Raw genomic sequence first — 24,098 nt, 5'->3', positions numbered from 1 at the left:
CCGAAGTGGGATGATTTGATCTGAACCTGTCCAGATTCAGATCAGTCTGAAGAGGGTCAGATTGATCCGGATCACTTTGGACCGATCTGGGTTATTCTGAAGGCCAGAGAGCCTGTTTAGGAAATGTAACAATTTGTTCAAGATTAGGGAGGGCAGGAGAAGGAGTTGGGAGGGAAGAACTGAGCCTTGGAAAGTGACATCTCTAGGTGCCAATAGGGTGGATTTTCAAACCAGCAGCCTCTAATCACAGTGGTGGAGGAGGTGTCAAACAGGACATTCTGCTTTCATTTCTCAGTATGAGAAGGAAGTAGAAGGAGCAGAGTTCTTTATTATTGGATTGTGCTAGTGCAACTTTGTGTGCTTGTTCTTCCCACAGTACCTACCCAATTCCATTTCTGAGGCCTTAGCTAGACCAGTCTTTATCCCAGGGCGAATCCCGGGATCGTCCCTGTGCATCCAGATGACACACAAAGGATCCTGGGATCAGGGAGGGATCATGCTTCCCTGGCCCCGGGTTACAGCTCTACACTTTGGGCCTACTTTTTCCGTGGTCCCGGGCTGAGCCTGGGACCGCGGAATGTTTGGCCCGTTGCCGCAGCTTGAGCCAGCTCTGCGCGATTACTTGTGCAGAGCCAGGAGCCGTGCACGGGGCACTGCACTCCTCAGGAGCGCTGCACCCACCAGGGGTAGGGTGGGGGGAGCAGGGAAATGACATTTTTTTTTTAAAAAAAAAACCCTACCTCTGCACATGAGCGTTTGTGTGCTCCTCTTCGTTTAAAAATATTTTAAAATGGCAGGCGTGATGCCTCTCTTCCTGAGGTTGTCGCGCCTTACGTGTAAACGGGGGCGACAACTCGCATTAATTCCAAAGCAAGGTCTCTCCTCATCTGCCCTGGACTTTCAGGTAGGTCTAGTTACGCCTTAGTCTTCCCTTTCCCGTAAATCCTTCTTTTAGATTCATATTAAACTTTTTGTTAGGTTTCGGTTTATTTCCTTGCTTTGTTTACTGCTTGTTCTTTGGTTCTCTCCCCTCGACCTTCTCAATTTATATTCCTTTACTTCCCATTTTTAACTCTTCATTTATCTTATATATATAAAAAGCCCACCCATTTATCTTCTGTTGGGCTTTAGATAGCTAGTTCATCTTTAGATAGCTAGTTCATGTTATCCCCCCAAGCTTGTGTTGGTAGTCCCCCAACCCTGTATCTGTTTATCATTTGGTCTTGTATGTGTGTGTACTGTGCAAGTGCACAAGCCAACAGTACTCTAATACACAGTTCAACATATAATATTGGTAAAGATACTACAAAGATACTACATTAGGGGTACCACCTTCAGTGGTGCTGCTCTTGGCAGGGGCAGAGGTGGGCAAGAGTGAGGTGCTTTAAACTTTTTTTTAAAGAGGCACTGAGAAACTTTTACCTTCCTGTGAAACTTGGCAGGGTCATCAGCTATCTCTGAAGATGCTACCACCTTGTCCCCAAAGTTCATGTCCTTATCTTTAAAAATAATAGTAATGGTTGCACCTATTAACTTTCATTGATTTTCCAAGTCACTTTGCTTGTCAGTTGTTTTCCCTTGAGTACATGAAATGACCATAGGAAGAATATGATCAGGCTAAGCTATATGTACTTTTTAAATTGTTTGCTTCCTCTTACTCTTTTTTTTACAAATGGGGATAAGGGCTACCTGGAAGGGTGCTGGAATAGCTCCTCTATAAGGAAAGGCTTCAATGTTTGGGCTGTTCAATTTAGAAGAAAGGGAAATTAGGAGGGGTGTTTATAGAATTATATGGAGTAGAGAAAGTGGAGCAGTGTAATAAGCTCAACTGAGTTCAGTGTAACTTACTCCCAGGTAATGTGTATTGCAGCCAAAGAGAGGTTTAACTTTTTTCTTCCCTTAATGAGAAGAACCTCAGGTCATCATATTTGTATACTGTTTGTTTTATACTTTGAATGGTTTTAGTTTTTGTGAACTGCCAAGGGAGCTTCGGGTGTTGGGCGGTATAAAAATGCAATAAATAAATCCAGTGAAGCTGAATAGTGGCAGATTCAGGGCAGACAAAAGGAAAGTACTAAGGGAGAGGAGTTATTTTGCACTTCAAAAAATCCTACACCAGATTTTAGGGATAGTGACCTAATTGTCACCTTAAACACCTTCTGATAAGGATCTCTAATCCTCTGTGTGGCTCAACTAGTTGTTGTTGTCATTATTATTATTATTATTTTACCTTTTGTTTTTAAGTAAAGGAAACTATGAATGGCTAGCAGAAAAGCCACTGGACCTAACTGTCTGAAATTTGGCGAGTTCATTTACTTCATAGGGGCTGCCACATTCCCAAATGCCATGCACTTATGTGGGAGCACAACAACATTATAGCTCTTTGCTTTAACAGGTTTTCTACAAATAGCAAATTTTAATCATCTCCATAGGGACTGCCAGCTCTCCAGAATTCATGAATTTATCATATAAGCTAAAACTGTTATGGCCATTTCAAATGTCCAATGCAATTCAATGGGAAGATGTAAAAGCCAAATAATTCTGTTTTATTTATTTATTTATTTATTTATTTATTACATTTTTATACCGCCCAATAGCCGAAGCTCTCTGGGCGGTTCACAAAAATTAAAACCACAGTAAAACACCCAACAGTTTAAAACACAATTACGAAATACAGTATAAAAAGCGCAACCAGGATAAAACCACACAGCAAAGTTATAGGATTAAAATACAGAGTTAAAACAGTAAAATTTAAATTTAAGTTAAAATTAAGTGTTAAAATACTGAGTGAAGTTTTCCAAATCTTGCTTCAGATCAAGAATATGAAGCGAATCAGGTCAGGTCTGAATAGCAGATTATGGCCAAATCCAAAGCTCAAAATCAGCTCCAAAGTGGGTTGGGGAGGTCAGTGCACACCCTTATTAATAGGGGTTATGTGAGGTTTTAAATAGGAAATTATTGATTTGAAATGTAATGTACTGCTAAAGTAGCTGTTTTTATTTTTATATTTTATGCTAGAAATAGGCCATTAAGTAGATTGTGCAGCAGATTCTTTCCTACTTGGTTTCTCTCACTTGAACAAGTGGCTATACAAACCAGAAATAGCTTGCTTAGCATTTTGTTGATATCCAAGATACTGGCTTGTTCCTCTCAAACAAACCAGGATTCATAACCTTGTGATCCTGGCTTGTAAAGTGGATGTCAGGATCCTGGGTTTAGATGACATATTAAGCAAACTATTTTTGGTTAGTTTGATTGCTTGTACTAGAGAGAGTAAACCAATTGTGTACACCAACACACAGCTTGTTCATGGTAAGCCAGGATTCTTATGAATCCTGATTTACAGTTCAGTGTGAATGTCATTCACTTTCATTCTTACTTATCTACTTGTGCACAAATGCACATTATCACAAACCCAGGAGCAAAAAGCTGGGTACCTGCCCTACTTGCTGCTGCTGTGTATCCTACTTCTCTTAAAAGCATCATCCACATTCATGAATCTGAGGTTATCCCTGTTGTATATGGGGAAAGTCCTATCCATACCCTGCATAAGCTGAAATATAAGTTTCTCATTTATAACCCAGTAGGAAGTGGGAGCTCTATTAGCTGCTTCAGCAATTAGACCTTTCTTTCCCAGACATGGGAGATCAGGTTGGATCCCCTGAAAAATACTGACATCAGTTAATAATGGGAAAAGACGGAAAGGTAAAATTATAGCCAACTATTTAAGAATGTTTATACCAAGAAGTTATTTTTCTATGAAGTGTAACTGTGCAATGATGGAACAAAATATAATTAGGAGAGTTTTTTAGCTAAGGAAATTTGTTTTAGGAATAACTGACAGGTAAAGTAATGTACCAGGCAGCGCTATGATGTAGCTAGAAATTTGAGTCTCAGATACCATACTTGTAAAGCAATCACATTTTGTTCGCTTGGGTTCAAGCAAGCTTTCTTATTGCCTTTGTTGTTTATTCGCTTAGTCGTTTCCGATTCTTCGTGACTTCATGGACCAGCCCACACCAGACCTTTCTGTCGGCCGTTGCCACCCCTAGCTCCCCAAGGTCAAGTCTGTCACCTCCAGAATATCATCCATCCATCTTGCCCTTGGTCGGCCCCTCTTCCTTTTGCCTTCCACTTTCCCTAGCATCAGCCTCTTCTTCGGGGTATCCTGTCTTCTCATTATGTGGCCAAAGTACTTCAGTTTTGCCTTTAATACCATTCCCTCAAGTGAGCAGTCTGGCTTTATTTCCTGGAGTATGGACTGGTTTGATCTTCTTGCAGTCCAAGGCACTCCAACACCACAGTTCAAAAGCATCTATCTTCCTTCGCTCAGCTTTCCTTATGGTCCAGCTCTCGCAGCCATAGGTTACTATGGGGAATACCATTGCTTTAACTATGCGGACCTTTGTTGTCAGTGTGGTGTCTCTGCTCTTAACTATTTTATCGAGATTTGTCATTGCTCTCCTCCCAAGAAGTAAACGTCTTCTGATTTCCTGGCTGCAGTCAGCGTCTGCAGTAATCTTTGTGCCCAGAAATACAAAGTCTGTCACTGCCTCCACATTTTCTCCCTCTATTTGCCAATTATCAATCAAGCTGGTTGCCATAATCTTGGTTTTTTTGAGGTTTAACTGCAACCCAGCTTTTGCACTTTCTTCTTTCACCTTTGTCATAAGGCTCCTCAGCTCCTCCTTGCTTTCAGCCATCAAAGTGGTGTCATCTGCATATCTGAGATTGTTAATGTTTCTTCCTGCGATTTTAACTCCATCCTTGGATTCGTCAAGCCCAGCACGTCGCATGATGTGTTCTGCATACAAGTTGAATAGGTAAGGTGAGAGTATACAACCCTGCCGTACTCCTTTCCCAATCTTAAACCAGTCCGTTGTTCCGTGGTCTGTTCTTACCGTTGCTACTTGTTCGTTATACAGATTCCTCAGGAGGCAGACAAGATGACTTGGTATCCCCATACCACCAAGAACTTGCCACAGTTTGTTATGATCCACACAGTCAAAGGCTTTAGAATAGTCAATAAAACAGAAATAGATGTTTTTCTGGAACTCCCTGGCTTTCTCCATTATCCAGCGGATATTGGCAATTTGGTCTCTAGTTCCTCTGCCTTTTCCCCAAAGTGATAACTATTCCCTTGGCTTAAGTAGTGCATCAGCTTCCATTTCCATATTTCTTCTTTTCTGGTCACAAACTAGTCAACATTTAGGGTACAGCACTGCTTGCCTGTCTCCTGGGAACTAAATCCTGTAACTATGGCCTTATCCACACCAAGCAGGATATAGCAGTATGAAAGTGGTATATGGTCTGTGTCAATGGGCCCCAACAGTTGTCAGTGCACTTCAATACCACTATAAAGCAGTAGTGTGGCTCCTGCATTTTATATACCACTTTCACAGTTCAATATCCTGCTTGGTGTAGATGAGGCCAATGTCCTTGAAAATGTTAAACAACATCAAATCCAGGTTCTTCCTCCTTCTCCCACAGAAGAGAGTGGAGTCTTTAGAAAATCAGGTAATCATTAATCGGTAGCTGAGGAAGATTTGGATGGTACACACCCGGGGTGTTCACTTCAGACATTGCTTTTGGCCATCATTTTGGTCTGAACACATGGGAATTATAGCAAATCAACGATGATCTAGGGATGTCCAGATTTTGGGAAATCCATCCTGCATATGTGTCATAGATTCTGCGATGCCATTCATTCTGCATCTGTTCACAGATGGATTTAAAATTAAAAATTCCATTATGCAGAAAAACACACAAATAATTCTGCAAGGTTTGCAACAATTTACATAATTTATATTAGTATCTAACATTCAGCATATTGTCCCCCATTCCATTCAACTTTTCCCCACATATATTTTCCAGCATGACATTTGTCTCAGGATAAACTTGCATTTTGTCCTGCAAATAAATTTGCATAAATTTCAAGAAAGTAAAAAAATATACCTGCCTTGACCTGGGGAATAGCCCTATAGGCCCCTTCCTACTCAACTGTTCTATGATATCCAAAAGTCCGTGGACATTGCATGACCTGGCGAGGCAAGTCTTCAGCAGTTCTGCAGGTTAGTTTCTTAGAAATCTGGACTCATTTTAGTCTCTCTTGAAGTTTTCCAGCATCCTACCAGACGTATATTGTTTTTAACTGTGGCAAGTGTTGCCACAACAGAGATGTATAACCTTCCAGTTGATATGAAAAGTTGACCACTCCTGCAAGTTAAGAAAATGGCCGAAGCCTATTTTAAATTATGATCATGTTCTTGTTTTTACATTGTAATAATCAGGGTGTGACAATGAAAGCAAAACTCAACTGTGCTGCAAGACAGCATCTTAAATCATATCACCCACCTTTTTTTCTGTGATATGTCAGAGTGCTCTGCATTCCCGTACTAGTGCATTAGAACATAAGAAGAGCTATGCTGAATCAGACCAAGAGTCCATCTAGCCCATCATTCTGTTCACACAGTGGCCAGCCAGAGTTCCACCAGGAACCCACAAGCAGGACTTGGCTACAAGTGCAACAGCATCCTTCCATCCATGTTCCCCAGCAACTGGTGTATTCCCCTTGATACTGGAGGTAGCATATACCTATCAGGACTGGTAGCTATTGTAAGCCTTATCATTCAGGAATTTGTCCAATCCCCCTTTAAAGCCATCCAAATTGGTGGCCATCAGTACATCTTGTGGAAGCAAATTCCATAGTTTAAATATGCTCTATATGAAGAAGTACTTCCTGTTATCTGTCCTGAATCACCCACCAATCAGCTTTATGGGATGACCCCAGTTCTAGTATTATGAGAGAGGGAGAAAAATGTCTCTCTAATCTATATATTTTATTGAAAGTTTTTTTTCAGTGGGGAATAATTTTATGTACTTACAAAATATTTGTGCCTTTGAGTGCAGTATCTGGATATAAATTAACTACACTTTACCAAAAAATAAATAAATCTGAAAATACTTTGAATACAGTTTTTGTGTGTATTAAGGGGGAAAAAAACTTAATTTTCAGTGAGACCTTCTGAGGGACTTTCACACTACCTTCTCAAGTGGGGGCAGTGTCCTATGAACAATCCACTCACATTGCTTATAATTAGGGAGAAATAGATGGTTGTGCTTTGATCATGTATATGCTATTAATATTCTTGTTTGATCAGGACAAATTATGTAGAGTTAATGCAGAAAGCCTATGTAATTTCAAAGAATTAATTTAGCATTAATTTATGGGGGCAATTTCAAGTGTAACCAAATAAAGACATTTAATCAATAGCTTTGTTTGTATCCAGTGAACTTGGTGACACCATCTTACCTGATGGGACATGGAAACAGCCTCTATTTTAAAAGCAAATAAATTATGTGTTTTTCATTAACCCATTGACATCAGTGGATCATGAAGAAACTAAGACACCTGTGATCAAATCACAGAACATTGTAGAGTTTTTTTTACTGTAAAAATCATCATGCAATTATTAAACTAAGAGGAAGAAACTTGTGTCTGAATTTAAAACAGTAAATGAACAGTAAATGAAATATTTCAACTGCTGCTAATCCTGTCTTTTGCATTTTCTATTTATTTATTTTATTTATTTGTTTATTTATTTATTACATTTTTATACCGCCCAATAGATGAAGCTCTCTGGGTGGTTCACAAAAATTAAAACCATGAAGAACATAATAAAACAACCAACAATCTAAAAACACAAATACAAAATATAGTAGAAAAATCTGTAACTATATATCTTGAAGTGCCTGTGGCCTTAGCTAGACCTAAGGTTTATCCTGGGATCGTCCCAGGGTCGTCCCTGTCTGCTCCCGGGATATCCTGTGTGTCATTTACATGAACAGGGATGACCCTGGGACGATCCCGGGATAAACCTTAGGTCTAGCTAAGGCATATACTTTCCATTGGAATAAGGAGAGATATAGTCATACCTTATCGCTATGTGTATAGTGAAAGTGGAGAAGGGGAATGGAGTCACATTTCCAGCCTCCGACCATAGCATATTCAGCAGAAGGTGCAAAGGGGGTTTCTATGTGTGTAGAAATCTCTTTCATAGCTGCTGCTGAATGCATGAAATTTAAGGGGATGAGCTCCTATCTCCCTCCTCATATTCAGTATAAACTTTTCTTTTTCCTAAAGCTTTTAAAACTTGATGTTGTTTGGACTTTACACTGTTAGTTTTACCCTACCCTGTGCCTGTTTACCCTACCCAGTGCCTGTTTACATCTCTTCCCCTCCTTATTACTTTACTATGATTTTATTAGATTGTAAGCCTATGCGGCAGGGTCTTGCGATTTACTGTTTTACTCTGTACAGCACCATGTACATTGATGGTGCTATATAAATAAATAATAATAATAATAATAATATACATGGAGGGAATATTTCTCACCTGCCTGCAGAATGATCTCCACTCTGAAGTGCATCAGGCTTCAACAGTGGTGGATTTGGGGCATTTATTGAAAATCTATTTGTTTACTTTGGCTTTCCCCCAGCCATGCAACTGTGAGCTATCTTTGTACCAGCCCAAGGATGTGTGTGTGTGTGTGTGTTTTGTTTGTTTGTTTTGATTCTTTTGTAAACCGGTTTGGGATTTCTTTCAAATGAGAAGTGGTATATAGATATTGCTATTCCTTCACTTATTCATTCATTTATTCATCAATGTCACATCTCCAACTGATGACTAGGAGACTGAAGCTTTGTATCTAAAGCCAGTAGGCATCCTTTCTCATTGGCTGGAGCTAAGTAAGAACAGCCAATCTCTGCCAGGCAAGGCATGGCACATGTGTAGCCATTGACTGAGATGTTAGGTGACTCATAACCATCAGTCTCCTGTAATTGCAGCATTTCCTTTCAAACTCACTATCGAAGCAACTCATCTCTAGTAAAATCTGATTCTCCTCTTTTCCATCTTTCTAGTCTATGGACTTTGCCAGCTCCTTTTGTTCCTTCAGCTTTCCTTGCTTCTTGGGTGGATGCTCTGACTAATTGGGCATGTTCCCTATTCATGGATTAAGTTCCACACTGTAGGAGCAGATCAACTGACTTCTGGTTCTCACAATGGCTGATGAACCTCAGCCAGAGGTTTATTCCTTTGTTTTTGTCTTTGTTTTTTTTGGCTGCCATTCCTCCTTTTCCATTCTTACTACGTTCTGAACATGAGTCTGCAAGACTTATGGCAGGTCGGATCTGCCAATACTCTGGGAGTCTATTTTAATGCTAAAAATCCATGCAATTTTAAACATTATTTGATTGTTTAATGTAAACCGCTTTGAGCTTTGTAAAAGATGCATACAATTGCCTTAAATAGCCTGCTTTTCAGAGACTGCAGCAACAGTTTCCCTCAGTGTGTGAGTGATTTCAAATTCCCATTGATTTCAAAGAGTGCAGCCTGATGCTGCACAAGTACCCGCAGTTGTGTGAAGGCAAATCTTACTGAAGTAACAAATGAACAAAACGGGATAGTACAGTTAAGGAACAGTTTGATGTACTAACGTATCAAGAGAGCATTTATGTATCTAAAAATATCTACATCCAAAAGCTTCAACCTTATAGTTATTCTAAGCTTTAGCTTTTATTCCTTGCTAAGCTATCCATTGTTTCTAATCATTCTTAGCAGGTATATGAAGAGAGAGAAAACTCTCCCTGGATGCACAGACATGTAACAAAATGGATTCCTATCAATATATATCATGAGTTCAATGTAGCCACTTCATCCTTGCTGCTACATTGATTTTTGCCATCTAACCGTCTTTGTTAATCAAATCCTCTGCCAGAATCTTCTGACGGACTCGGCAATCTGTCTCATGCAGAGAATGAAATGCTTCACGAGGACTTTGAAGCAGCAAGAGCACCATCTGTAGCTTGGCTTAAAGGGCTTAAATATATTTGTGGTGAACTCTCACTTGTATTGAAGCATTGAAAATTGTCTCATTCCTGACAATATGCAAACAGTACTAGGTTTAACTTTTCTCTTCTAAATACAATATGTAGGGCTACTATTGATTTGGATCAGGCCATCATTAAAATGCCATTTATCCGAATATGAAGCAGGGGTGCTCCTCACTAGCTTTGATGAGCTACTACAATTCCAGGTAGGTGTTGATAATAATGGGTTATTGCCAAAGCTGTCCATCCATAGGCAAAACAGATCCCCCCCCCAGGCCCACTCAAATCTGCTCTAGAGGGTTGGGGGACCCTCCAGAGCAAATTGTGGGTAACATAGGGGGAGGAACTTCCAGTATACAAGCAGACATCTGCAAGCATAATACTGGATGTAGCTGAAAGAATGGAATACTGGTGACATTCTCAGAACCAACAGAAAGTTTGGTCACCCTATTGCGATGCCCAAGGGTTTGCATCTGAAAATTGCTAGCATTAGAAACATATAAAGTAAATAAAACAATTTTAAATGTTCCATAAATAAATAACTTTAATATATTCTTTGTTCCCATTAAGCCCCCATACCATACAACAGTCACAGTAGCTAGTTTTTCTTTTTCAGGCTCACTTAAACATGAAAAGGATAGGAACCTTGGGGAGGGGGAGAAACACTTCAAACTAGGGGGAACCTGTGTTGGGCAAAACTGAGCAGGAAAGGTAGGTAGAGTTTGAAGCACTATTATATTTGAGGGAGCATCAGCCACCACTCTTTAAAAAATAAGAAAGGAAAAGAAACCAGAACCATTCCTATTTTAAAGCAAGGAGACATTCTTTAAATCTCTCAGTCCCAACACCATCACAGGCCTGGTGGGAACATGGGAGAGGGCCTTCTCACTGGCTGCTCCAGTGCTCTGGAACTCTCTTCCCAGGGAAGCTAGGCTGGCTCCCTCTTTGATGTGTTTTAGGAGGCAGGCAAAGACTTCTTTGTTTCAGCAAGCCTTTGGCGAATAATCAGGACCTCCATCTTTGCCAAGGGCTTTTAAAACTGTCATTTTAAATGTTAAAATGTTTTAATATTGGAATATATTTAAAATATTTTTAACTTTGTATATTTCTATTTATAGGTTTTAAATGTATATGTTTTAAATTTTGTAATGCCGCCTGAAGGCCCAGCCTTGGACAAAAGGCAGGATATAACAACAACAACAACATAAAATCAGGGATGGGCAACACTATTTTTGTATCCCCACTGTGTTCCCCTGCCAGCATGACCGAATTTGAAACCACAGTAGCCAAAAACAAACAAAAACACAGCAATTCTACAGGAAACAAGGGGCACAGGGAGGATACACCTTGTTTTCAAGCTCACAGAAGCCTCCTGGAAGGGAAATTTTGTTTGAAGATAAGGCTCATGCTCCCAACATGCATTCCATCACAGTGGCAGTGGCAAATTGAGCAGGTGTGTGTGTGCAGTTCCCAATAGGATCCAAGAGGGGGCAGTGCAGCTCCTCAACCCCCAGAATTTGCCCACCCCTGCTTTAAATGGAACCTGCCATCTCACAAATGGAAAAGGCTGTTTTTGTTGAAAGTCTATGGAGTTGTATTCAGTAGCCCCAAACTGATACTGACTCTTATGCCTTGCAAGTCTCTTATGTCTTGCTTGACTGGTGTATGGCTTCTGCCAAAGTGAAAAAAGTTATTATTCAATTCACTATTTTTGGGTACCATCAAAGGCATATATAGATATGTAGATGGGGTTTTCATGTCATTTTACAGAAGGAGAATCAATACTTGTGGTTCTGAAAGTTTCATTAGATTTCAGGAATGGTTTGCTTAGTGGCATTGGTGTCTATGCACAGTATTTTATTTATTTTGAGGCTGCATATTCTTTGTGCTAGTGGGCTATTATGAATTAAATTCAGAAGGTAACTTAATATATTTTGAAAACTTTAACTCTTTGGACAGATGTCCTTTTTAAAAGCATGTTTGTTTGTTTTAAAAAAGGCATCTCTCTGAAGCAGTTTGTTCTGGCAACCAAGATTTCAGAAAATGTTGAGATGGGGTAGGAATTTGGGTCAATCTGACATTTACATGCATTCTTCAAATTAAACAACAAATTATGTGTATGGGATTTATGGTTTTGAAACAGACGTATATAATGAAAAGGATGACATATATAGTGTTTGGATAGAGTCTCATAGCTAGCATTTTGACAGCAATTCGTGCCAGCAGTTTTACCAAAATAATTGATTGGTAAATTCCACCATGCCCTGTGCTGCTGCTTTTGTTTTTCTCCTTCAAATATTTATTTCCAAAGGTTTACTGGATTAGTGACCTTTTTGTTAACAAAACAGATGGGATGGGTAAAGAATAGGAAAGATTTAAGCTTTCCAAAAATTATAAGTGGAGAAAATATGACAGTTGGAGATGGCATTGCTTGATTGATTAGGGTTCCAATCCCTGTGAAGAGAGGTCTATGGGTACACACTTTTTAAAGTGTGCATTCCAAAAGTGCACTCCCACCCTCCCACCCTCCACTGACTAAAACAGGCCTTGTGGCCTTCTAGATGTTTTGGCCTACAACTCGTATGATCCCAAGCCCGCATAGCCAATGCTGAAGGCTAATGGGAATTGTAGGCCAAAACATCTGGAGGGCCACAACTTGCCCACCCTTGGACTAAGATGTGAAAATGCATATTTTCCTAAAATATTTATTTATTTATTTATTTATTACATTTATATTTCGCCTTTCTCCCCAAGGAACCCAAGTCGGCATACATAATCCTCCCCTCCTCTTCATTTTATCTTCACAACAACAAACCAGTGATGGGCTGAGAGTCTGTGACTAGCCCAAAGTCACCCAGTGAGCTTCCATGGTTGGGGGATGACGACTAGAAACTGGATCTCCCAACTTCCAGTCCAACACTCTAGCCATTACATCACACTGGTGTAGGTTTTTTCCCTCTCTTTAATACACAATTTTTGAACCACTACTGGGAATGGGCAAGCTTTGCTTACAAAAATCACTCACTTTGATGTTTGGGCATGCAGTGGGAAAGTTCTGGTCACAAGTGAACCATAAGAAAATTCTCAAACGCCCTGTTTTTGCCCTCTTGAAATGATGTCAGTCAGTGTCATGGGGGCAGGGCTAGCCCAGTCATTTATGTGATCCTCTTCATGTGTTTGGACATAAAGAGGGTTTAGGCATGGAGGACAAAGAACAAGTTTTACCTCAACAGTTGGAAGAAAAACTCCAATGGGTAATTTTATGATAACAACAAGGTATAAAAATAAAGCATAAGCAGCACAGCTTTTGTTGAAGTCTAAAAGTTGTTGTAAAGAATCCCCCCCACCCCAGTTACACAACTGCATATCTGTGGAGGAAGCGCCATCTTGCTTCATGCTCAAATGCCGAGTATGGAGAAAAGAAAAGAAAGTGTTAACAAAAATCAGGGCCAAAGAGATAAATGTTGTGCTCTGAGGTAAACAATATTTATGGGCTTCTACCTACTATTTGTCTTTACTGGCAGATTGCTCCGAATAGATGAATATAGAAGGGGGGAATATGAAATGTGTTTTTCTGTTTTCTTTTTAGCTAGAGTTTAAAGCACTTGGCTTAAGATTTGAATAATGTGGAATGCTGCTTCAATTGTACCCATAGCAGAAACTTGTAGATTCAATATTTATTAAAATAAAAGACTTTATGTGGCTGAATGGCTAATGTTGACTTGGATAGGAAAAACTCAGGTTTAAATCTCAACACATCCCTTAAGCTTACTTCGGCTGCACTCTAGTATCCTCTTACTTAGGTATAAGCCATACTGAACTCAATGAGGTATAAGAAATGGGTGTGAGTTCCATATTTCTGCCCCCCCCCCCCCGCAGAGTAAGTCCTCTGGTTCATCCATCACAGGATGATGCATGGTGAAATATCATTGTATTCTCCCTACAAATTGCAAGAGCTTTTTGAATAAAAGTATAGTTCTTCATAATTACATATAGTTTTCTCTTGTCTTTGGCTTCTAGCTGTGGGTTGCAAACTTAGCACACTTATGACCCAGAGTTAGGTACCTCTAGGTGTTCAGAGTAGGTACCTCTAAGCTTATTGAAACCATTGAGTTTAAGCATGATGAACATGACATAAAATATACATTTATTTAACTGTGTGAGATACAATTTCAAATGCATTTGTTTAGGAACATAGCTATGCTACACCTCATATGCATAATCTTCCATTTACTTTTATATAAAAAGGTTTCAGTGTTCACTTTTCCATATCTTCACTTCTGAAGATTGCACCATTGTAGCCCCAATTCTATTATTTCATTTCATTGTGTGAATCTGAGATATTTACCTTTTGCTCCCTATCCATATGGGTAGCGTGCATGAACGAAGGGGGAAGTTGTTACTGGATTTCTCCATTGTGGAAGGAGAAGTAACTGAAATGAAACCAATATTTAGGCATCATGGGATGTTGGGTTTTTTATGTATATAATTTTTATTTGATTAAATGGCATAGCAGACAAAACATAAATTGTATTCACTGGAGCTGGATCTGACAGGGTGTTGAAACTTATGTTCAGCAGGCTACATACAAATGAACACAAATGTCATATTGAACTCATTAAAATCTTCTTAGTACAATCAAAACTATGTCCACCTGCTCAAGAGTCCAGTGTAGATTCCAAGTATTCAACAATGACGAATCCCTGCATTTATTCTGATTATGTAATTTTAACAACTTGCTTGTAAAAAAGAAAAAGGGGAAAAATCACCAGTTATTTTGTGTATCATTCTGAAAGCCTGTCTTATGCGTAGAATTCTAGACTCTGCTTTACTAAAGAAAACAACGTTGCTGCTTAACACCCCTGGTAGAGACAAAGAACCAAAATAGCTGCAGGGAAGTGCTAGGGATTCTCTCTTGGCTCCCTGCATCAACAGAATTTCTAACTAAGATCCAATTACAGAATATTCATTATTAATGATAATAAGTGAGCTGTAAAGAACGCACATTTACTTTCTGATCCAAGGCAGCTGGAAGTTTCAGCAACCTTTTAATACTTGTAAACTCAGCACCTTTCAAATCAGCTTAAAAAACACCCAGGTTTCCAGGTTGTATTCAAAACAGCAGAATTATCAGAGCTATGGCATGTGTTTCATTTTATCCCACCTGTCTAAGGAGCTCAGAACAGCACACAGGGTTCAGTGGACGGGAAACACTTTGCATGGACGAGATTCCAGCCTCAATACCTGGCACCTTCAGTTAACAAATCTCAGGATGGAAAGCTGGGAAATTCCTCTGCCTAGTTCCCACGAGAGCTGCTCCCAATCCAAGGAGACAGCAGTGAGCTAGTTAAATCAACGGTTTATGGTAGCTTCATATGTTCTACGAGTTAGGTTAAATTGGGACCACAATACCTGATGGAACGCCTCTCCCAACATGAACCTACCCGTACACAACGCTCAACATCTAAGGTCCTCCTTTGAGTGCCTACTCCGAGGGAAGCTCGGAGGATGGTAACAAGTGAGAGAGCCTTTTCAGTAGTGGCCCCCCAATTATGGAATGATCTCCCAACGAGGCTTGCCTGGCGCCAACATTGTTATCTTTTCGGTGCCAGGTTAAGATTTTCTCTTCTCCCAGGCAGTTAACAACATGTGCTGAGTTTTTTAACTGACCCCAGAATAGCTGTGTTAAACAGATATTGCTGTTTTTATGCTTTTAAATTTTTGTATATTTGTTTTTAATGTTCATTGTTTTTAACTTTTGTAAACTGCCCAGAGAGCTTCCTCTATGGGGTGGTATATAAATGTAATAAATAAAAAAATAAATTGAGCGAAAGGGACATAAGGTATGGAACTCACTACCGCAAGGTGGAGTGATGGCTACCAAATTGGATGGCTTTGAAAGGGGATTAGACAAATTCATAGAGGATAACATTAAAAATGGATAATACTCATGTTGGCTATATTTATTACATCCAGTACTGGAGGCAGTATTCTGCTGGAGAACACATATGGGAGGAAGCTATTGCACTCACGTCCTACAGGCATCTGATTGGCCCCTGTGAGAACAGAACGCTGGACTAAATAGACCTTTGGACTGATTCAGCGTGGCTCATATGTTCTTATGCCTGTCATGGATACTAAGTGAGCTTCTTGGCGGAGTTGGGATTTGTACTAGGCTCACCCAAGTCTGGCAGCTCTATTCACATCACATGGGCTCTAGAAGCAAGGATGAGGAAAGACAGCAGAGGGAGATATGTTATGGGAAGTGTGTGCACAGAACAAATAGAATTTGCAGCTTATCCTTATGGTTCTGTAAGTTAGCCATTCTCTGCACCCCAAGTTCAACAGGAATTCTAAGGTCACAAAATGTTAACGTCTTGATCCTTCTCCCACTTCAGGAAGTTGTGCACCTACATTGTTTTCAACAGAATGGGCCAGATGCATGGGCTGTCTTTCCCTAGTTAGGATCAGGAGCACTTGTCCTAAATGGTGCTTCTATGCAAGGTAGGCCTCAATTGTGTGTCTCTGTGCCCATGTTCCTTTCAGTCATTCAGCAATTACAGCTGAATACTTTAGTCTAGGAGAAGCTTGCACAGTTTGTAACCCACTAAGCTAAATGCAGCCTACAGGCTTTGTCTCAAGTGTTCCCAGGGTATGTGATAATGCCTCTGGTTTTGCAATCCCAGATTGGCAAATAAACTGGGACTTAGGTAGCTGCCAGATACTGAGTCGGAGCATTGGTCCATCTAACCCAGTGTTGTAAACACTGACTGGCAGCAGCTCTCCAGCGTTCCAGGCAAGATTCCTTCCTAGTCCTACTTGCAGCTGCTGGGGATTGAACCTGGGACCTCCTGCATGCAAAGCATATGCTCTGCCATTGAGCTATGATCCCTCCCATAAACTTGTATTGAACCTCATGGGCTTTGCCACATAAGGCTGTTGGGCTATGTTTGTCTTGGTGGATTTTACATTTTGCTGGCCTGCCTAATAGGGGCAGAGATAAGAGAGCCCTGACACTCCTTAGTTTGGAAATAAACCACCATTGTTTTAGACTTTTCGTATTCCCATGATAAAAAAAACCATGGATAAAACCTGTATGTTAAACTTAAGAACACAAGAAGAGCCTGTGGGACAGACCAAGGTCTCTCTCTAGTCCTTCATCCTGTTTCTCACAACTGCCTATGGGAAGCCCCAAAGGAGAAGATGAAGGCAACTTGCTTCTCTCAATGTACACACTGCAGATCTCTTTGTAATTGGACTTGGCAGCCACAGTTATGATCAGAGTCTGGAAGAGTTTGGAAAGTATTCACTTCGACTTTCCAATTGCTTTGGATGGCAGAATAGTGGCCCTCCATTTGGTACTAGCGGTCACGTGGTTTCTGAACATTCCAGTGTAAATGCAGACTGCAACTGCCTCAACAAATCCTGCTCTTTAGCTAGGCTGAGGAAAAGGGAGAACTATTATGATGGATTATTTAATAGAAGGAATTGTTGCAATATTTATATTTTAACAATGTACCAAGGCTTCTGTTTGAGATCAAACAGATCATTTAAAAACTTCTTTTTTAAATGAGGTCTGACTTTCCAAATGTTCCATGCAGTACGGAAGTCAGATTTCTTCCTCACAATGACCTCAGGGTTCATTTAAATGTAAGGATTATGTCAGCGTCTGGAGATGGTACTGAGTACAGTCATGGTGCATTTAAATGAGATTTGGTTTGAACGATGGGGTAGTCCATGGGACAGGACAACAGGCATTTACTGAAAAAGCTGCTGCTGTCTGCATGATAAGTGTGTGATACGTCTGCCATCAGAAGTTATTAGTCATTGAGCTCTTAGTAGGAAACTGGATTCGAAATGGCATTTTCGATTAGCCCAAGTGTCAGGGGAAAGTCACAAGAACTACCTTGTAAAAGCAGAAGCATGTACCTGTCTTTATTGAGACTCAGCGGGACTTGGTTTTGAGTAGTCATATACAGGATTACACTCTGAGTATCTAAAATAATCCTTTGATTGTTGCCTAAAATCAACTGATGTAATTGTATTGATTTTTGTGGAACTATTATTTACTGAAAAGCCACAATTCTGAACTAGCATTATACATCCTAGTTCAGGGGTGGGCAGCTTTTGTCCCTCCAGATGTTTTGGCCTACAACACCCATGATTCCTCATCACTGGCTGTGCTGACTGGAGTTGTAGGCTGAAACATCTGTAGGGACATAAATTGTCCACCCTTGACCTGGTCAAACTGAAACTGAGTTTTCCATTTTACCCTTCCCTCATAGGAATGAGTAACAGAAAATGTAAATGCATGCATTCAGGGACACCCTTGGGATAGAAGCTAAGACTGCCCCTGTATCTGAAATGAGAAGCAGGCGTTATCTCAGTTCAACTGTGTCCAAGATTTTAGCTCATTTACTTTGGCCTATAGAGCTCAATAGGAGACACTGAAAATGAAGTTACCACCTTCAGTTTGGCAAAACACTGAGAATTTGGGCAGCTGATTGAACAGAATGCTGGACTAGATGGACCATTTGTCTGATCCAGGATGTTTGTTCTTATGTTCGTAACTAGAAGCTGGATAGTTGGATCAATGGAAACAGAGTAGTTTGAGCATTCTGAGGTACATGCACACCATTTTTTCTAAAGAAAAAAAAAGATGGGATTTTAACTGAGTATATGCAAGTATACATATATGTGAGTGTTGTAACTTGCCTCTCTCTTTTCCTTTTCTCTCTTGCAGCTCCTTCGGGCTAGGAGGGATGTCAACATTTGGAGGCATGTTAACCAGTTTCTCCCATGACAGTTCGACAGTGCAACTTCTTTCAGGCCATATTTGATTATAACAACAGGGGCCCTCCTTAGAGCATGGAAACCCTAGAGCCAGAGCACAACTGATCACTGGTGTAATCTGCATTAAACCACCAGCCTCATGTCCAACAGCAACGAGCTGAGCCCTGACAAAAGCCACAGCCTTAAGTACCATTCGCTCTGACAGAGGAAGAAAGAGGAGTTACCCCATCACAGAAGCAGCCATCTCCAAGATCTGCTGTTCAGTGCTAAGAAATCAAGGACACTCAACAGTAATTACGTGGGTCCAGCCAGTGTCCCAAAATGTGTTTAAATATATGTAGCTAAATGAACGTTTAAGCACTTAATTGACTCCAGAGAAATCAATGCATTTATTCCCAAGAAGAGAAATTATCAACTTGGGTGGAAAAATAAGATCATGGTTGTCCCTTGTGCAAATTCAAAGCCATAGAAGAAGAGAGGATCAATGATGCTAAAATGCTTGGAAATATATTGTTTCCTGTCCTCTGCTGAAATATTCAGCTGTTACAGAATGCATCTCAATGCACTTCTAATATTTGCACTGTCACGTCCATTCAGGGGAATGATGTAGGCCATCATTTGCACAGATGGCCACATGAAATTTTAGCCCATGCAAAGATGTACCTTGAGGGGCTTCTAGAGGAAATGAAATAAAATCTATCTACAAAAATGAAGAAAATTTAATGCCCTTCTGTCCCTTCAGAGAGTTCTTTCTCACAAGGCAAATTATTGCTCCTTAAGACTGAGATGATAAAAAGCATCAACAGGCTAACATGGATTTTAGAAGAGATCTAATTTTTAATACATTTTTGTATCATTGTAACAACAAAGAAATGGACCTATACAACTCACATGTTCCTAATGAACATTAACATTATCCTCCCAGTTAATACAAGGAAGAGAGAGAGAAAGCATTTGTACTACATATTTGACGCATAACATTTTTCTAGGCAATTATCTGTCCTTCATGGAAAATGTACCAGCTAAACAGGCCTTTTCAGTTTATTTTTCTAAATAAATGTGGTGTTTGTATCCTTTGCAATCACTTACTTTTGCTGATTTCTGTTATTCACCTCTGTTTTGCCCCTTTCACCCTCCTTCACCAAAAAAGGGAGATTTAAAGACAAGAACCAAAACATTTGTTTTGCCATGTTAAATCATAATGATTTGCAGACTGAAAGCTTTAATATAAAATGTTGTTTGTAGAATTATAAAGTATATTTCTACTGGAAAATATGTATGGAAACTCAGAGAAAGGCTGTATTTTAATCTTTAATTTCAATATATAGGTTATTTTTTAATAGTCCCAAGGAAATATTTAGTTAATGTAGTTTGTTTGAAAGTTGTACCAGGATATTTTGAAGCAGATAGAGCATTCAAAAAAGCCACAGTAAAAGTTCTGAGCCTGTATGTACATCACATAGGACATGTACATAATGCAGTTGGCACTGATATCTAGCCCCAAAGAGCAGAACACATATGTGGTACGTCTGCTCCATGTGTGTGTTAGATACACACCTGAACAGCATAGCATTGTATTGCAATGGGAGACAATTCTCCAGTATATTCCAACATGTTTGTACCACATTGTGGGAATGAGGATAGAGTTGGAATGGGATGGGTGGATCAGCTGTGAAATAACCTGCTGGGTCCTGGTTGCCTGGTTGCTTGATCCGAGTTGCCATTGTTCACTGGTCTACTCCACTCTGTCCCAGCTCCCAGAATGCCAATGGAGGAATTCAGGCCTCCCAGCAAGAGCTGCAACACAGATTTATGACAGTCTACTTTTTCTCTTGGATCCAACAGCTGTGATTGGATACAGTTGCACACTTGCACTTCCTGCCACCAATACAGAAGCGCTGGATGATGCCTGTGATTTGCATGTCATTTCCATAACTAAAATTAGTGCCAATCCATACTTGGTGGACATGATGTACTGATTTTACTTATTTTGGAATGTTGCAAAAAGCTTAATTCAAATCTGAAGATTGCCCTGGGCTTCAGGCACTTTCACTTCTTTTCTTATGTATCACTCTTGAATGTGGCCAGTGCAATTTAGAAAGTGGGAGAGAGCCATTTTGAAATCAAGTTATTAAGTTCAAATGCCAATTCCAGAGTCAAAGTTATTTAGATCTTAATTGGATATAAGGATTTGCGATTCTTTCTACATGTATTTTGTTCCTTTAAATACATGCATTTTAATATTTGTTGAAATCATAACAATGAGGGCTAGAAGCTTACTTTTTTACATGAAATCCGGAATCTCAGGATTCTAACAAATGTCCATCAGTTGCAAAATCACAGTTAGCGGCTCTCTGCAGCCATGTTGCTATATATTGCTCATCCCTGCTTTAGATTTCAGAAACTAAAATAACTTTCAATATGGTCTGATTCCTAAATTACGCATGATATGGTGTGATACTTGCATAACAGGGATTTATTTACAAATTGTAACATATGGTACTGTTAAAGATGCCATTGTTAGGATCAGATTGATATAGTTTGGGAAATTTAAAAAAAATGAGAAATTGTTGGATAAACTTCATCCATAATCTGCAAACAGGAAGAGTCACTGTATCCATCCAATGCAGTATTTTATTATTTTCAGCTCATAGATTTCTTTGATGCTAGAGTTGTTTTGAATAAAAATATATATATTTTTCCTTTTTCCAGAGTTCTCTATTCCGTGTATAATTTTACATACATACACAGAGAAAAAAAGAGGCACTGAGAGTGTCTTTTGCTACCAAGCCTTCTTAAATCACCAGTTTCATGTAGCCATGTAAGAATAAGGTCCAGATGAAGTGTACAAAATAGCCTGTATTACAGCTCATCTTGGACTGCACATATTTGTCTTAAAGAATTAAAAATAATGGCACATGGAAACTTTTCATGTCAGAATGCTGACTAGACTAAAACTTTTTCTGACATGTTTACTTTCTTCGTGCTGGGAGTTCTTTTGTTTACTTTTTGTTTTGAATATGAATCAGCATTCTGTAATCTAATCTGTCAATCAGCAGTGTGGAATTCAAGGGTCTGGAGATGTCTTCCATTTCGGGGAAGCTCTCGGAGGACGGGGGGGGGGGATTCCAGGGGTGGGTGGGATGAAAGACAAAAGGGACAGGGACCCAAAAGCCAAAACTACTAAGTCTATTTTGGTTTACCATGCCTTAGGAGAGGCATTTCAACATTTTAGAATTGTGGGGGGGGGGGGGGGGGATGCACAAAATCCAGGAAACCACACAATGATTGGTGCTCAAGGGGAAAGGATGAGGCCAGGGGAAGGGAGACCTAAATCCTAAGAATAACTCACCAAAGCAGCCGGTGGGGTGGGGAGACAGTTGGGTTCCGGACGGTGGAGAGACGAACAAACTTTAGCCAGCAACCATGAAGACAAAGCAAGATTTCACAATCAAAGGCATTTCTTTGGAAGATGGGAAGCTTCCAGAACCTTGTTGGAAATTCATACTGACCAACCAGAAGCTTGAAATATCCTGATCAGGCATCCACCAGGTGATTCTTATATACACTTTGCAAGGAGATGGCTCATGGGAGCAGGTGAAGACAAAGGGCTTGTCTAGACCAGGGAGGGAGGGGGGGAAGGATCTCATAATATTCTACTCATGAGTTCCTTCCCTTTGTCCACAAGCGAGCGCGACATCCCAGGAGGAAGGAAGGATGTAGTGCCTGCCATTTTCTTTTCTTTTTACAGGCGATGAGCACATGTGCACTCCAACGAAAAAGCACATTAAAAAACCAACACCCTGATCCTGCTCCCCTGCCAGCCCTGATGAACACAGGGTGCCTGGAGAGCTCCGTGCCCCATGCCTGTTTCCCACTTTCTCGCATTCACTCATGAGGAGGCGGAACGAAGCCGGGATGAGCACTCACACACCTCCTGTGGTGTCGGGATGATCCTAAGACTGCGGGAAGAATTGAGTTAAAAGTGGTCCCACTTATCCCTCCCTGCTGCTGGAATTGATTTTGCATCATGTGGATGCACAGGGATGATCCCCGGGGTAAACACTGGTCTAGACATACCCAAATGTCAGATCTCTAATAATGCATATATTTTTATATCTACGGATGCCTGACCATGTCTAAGCATCATCTTTGGTCTGGAAAATGATTTAGGAAGGCTGGATTTGTCACAAGCCATGAGAAAGGAATTTGATTATCTGTTCATTGAGATTTCTAAATTCAGCTGGATTGAGACCCTTATTAGGTAGGCTTCATTTCTATTTATTTTTATTTATTTATTATGTTTATATACTGCCCCATAGCTGAAGTTCTCTGTTCAGATGACACACTAAGCAATGGTGGTTAAGCATTTTGAGCGAAACATTATGGCTTAGTGCATTGTGTGAACCATTCCTAACTGTGGTGGCTACATAGCCATGGTTTAAACATGTTCACTATCCATTTGCTGGAGTATTGGCATTATTGTCCTGGAGTATTGACATTATTAGAAAACATATCATGTTTGCAGTTATGAAATATGGTAAAAGGATGCTGCCTAGAGGATCCAATACTCCAGCTTGTCCTGCTTTACACATATATTCTGACAACCCAAAAAACACATCAATTTGTATGAAAATGGTACACATCATAGAGGTGTCTTCAGACAGGAAACCTGCAAAGTTTCAGAAGAATAGGTGTAGGGGCTCAGGAGTTATGATCATAGAAGACCAGTTTAAAGCTTTTCTCATAGTAAAGCTGGTGGTTTTGGAAGAATGGCCGTTTTACTCCCAGACCCATCCTTGCCCTCTCCCAAAGTACAACAATTGGATTCTTTGGTAAAACATGCCCTAGGATTAGAATGTGGATCTGTCACTCAACCATACTCCCTCCCACTTCTCATCAGTATTTTAGAGAAACAAAACCAAAAGACACTATTTAGAGAGGAGAGAGAATGTCTGCATCCCTACATACAAATCAGTAATGAAGTGAACCCTCATTCTGACCCAGTTTCAGTTCAACTCAGGAAGAATGAGTGGGGCCGACAGCGGAGGTGGGGCGAGTGTCCAACAGATCAGATGTAGATAAATTCCCTCATCCCTAAAAACCTGCCACATGTTTTGTCTTCCAAACTGCATGGGTTTCCCAGAGGATGGATGCTGCTAGATAGGAAGCCCACCGTTGAGGTTCTTCGTGGTGACATTCCGTTTGCTTTGGAATGCCAAACAAAGCTGTTCTATTAAATAGTCATAAAGTTCAGATACAACTCATACATATATTCCATCACTGTTTGCTTGTATACAACAATAAAGGTCACAGATACAGAGATAATGGAACTGAGAAATTTCAGCTTTTTAAAAGAACATACACATAAATGCTGTTTTCCTTACTGAAAAATTATCAACATCTCATCAAT

General features: G+C 40.1%; 1 protein-coding gene across 2 annotated transcripts in view; it reads left to right on the top strand.

Annotated features, from left to right (window-relative positions):
- Positions 1-19,935, top strand: part of PRR16 (proline rich 16) — a 136,474-nt gene extending 116,539 nt beyond the window's left edge. For both annotated transcript variants that reach the window (XM_063128602.1, XM_063128601.1), the window contains exon 3: positions 18,636-19,935. In XM_063128602.1, the coding sequence (XP_062984672.1) occupies positions 18,636-18,695 (60 nt within the window). In that variant the 3' untranslated portion in view covers positions 18,696-19,935. The remainder of the gene's footprint in view (positions 1-18,635) is intronic.
- The last annotated feature ends 4,163 nt before the right edge of the window (positions 19,936-24,098 follow it).

Source organism: Elgaria multicarinata, chromosome 6 (genome assembly GCF_023053635.1).
Source record: "Elgaria multicarinata webbii isolate HBS135686 ecotype San Diego chromosome 6, rElgMul1.1.pri, whole genome shotgun sequence".
NCBI classification, from domain to species: Eukaryota; Metazoa; Chordata; class Lepidosauria; order Squamata; family Anguidae; genus Elgaria; species Elgaria multicarinata.
Note: the sequence above shows the minus strand (reverse complement) of the source record. Positions and strands in the feature narration are given on the sequence as shown.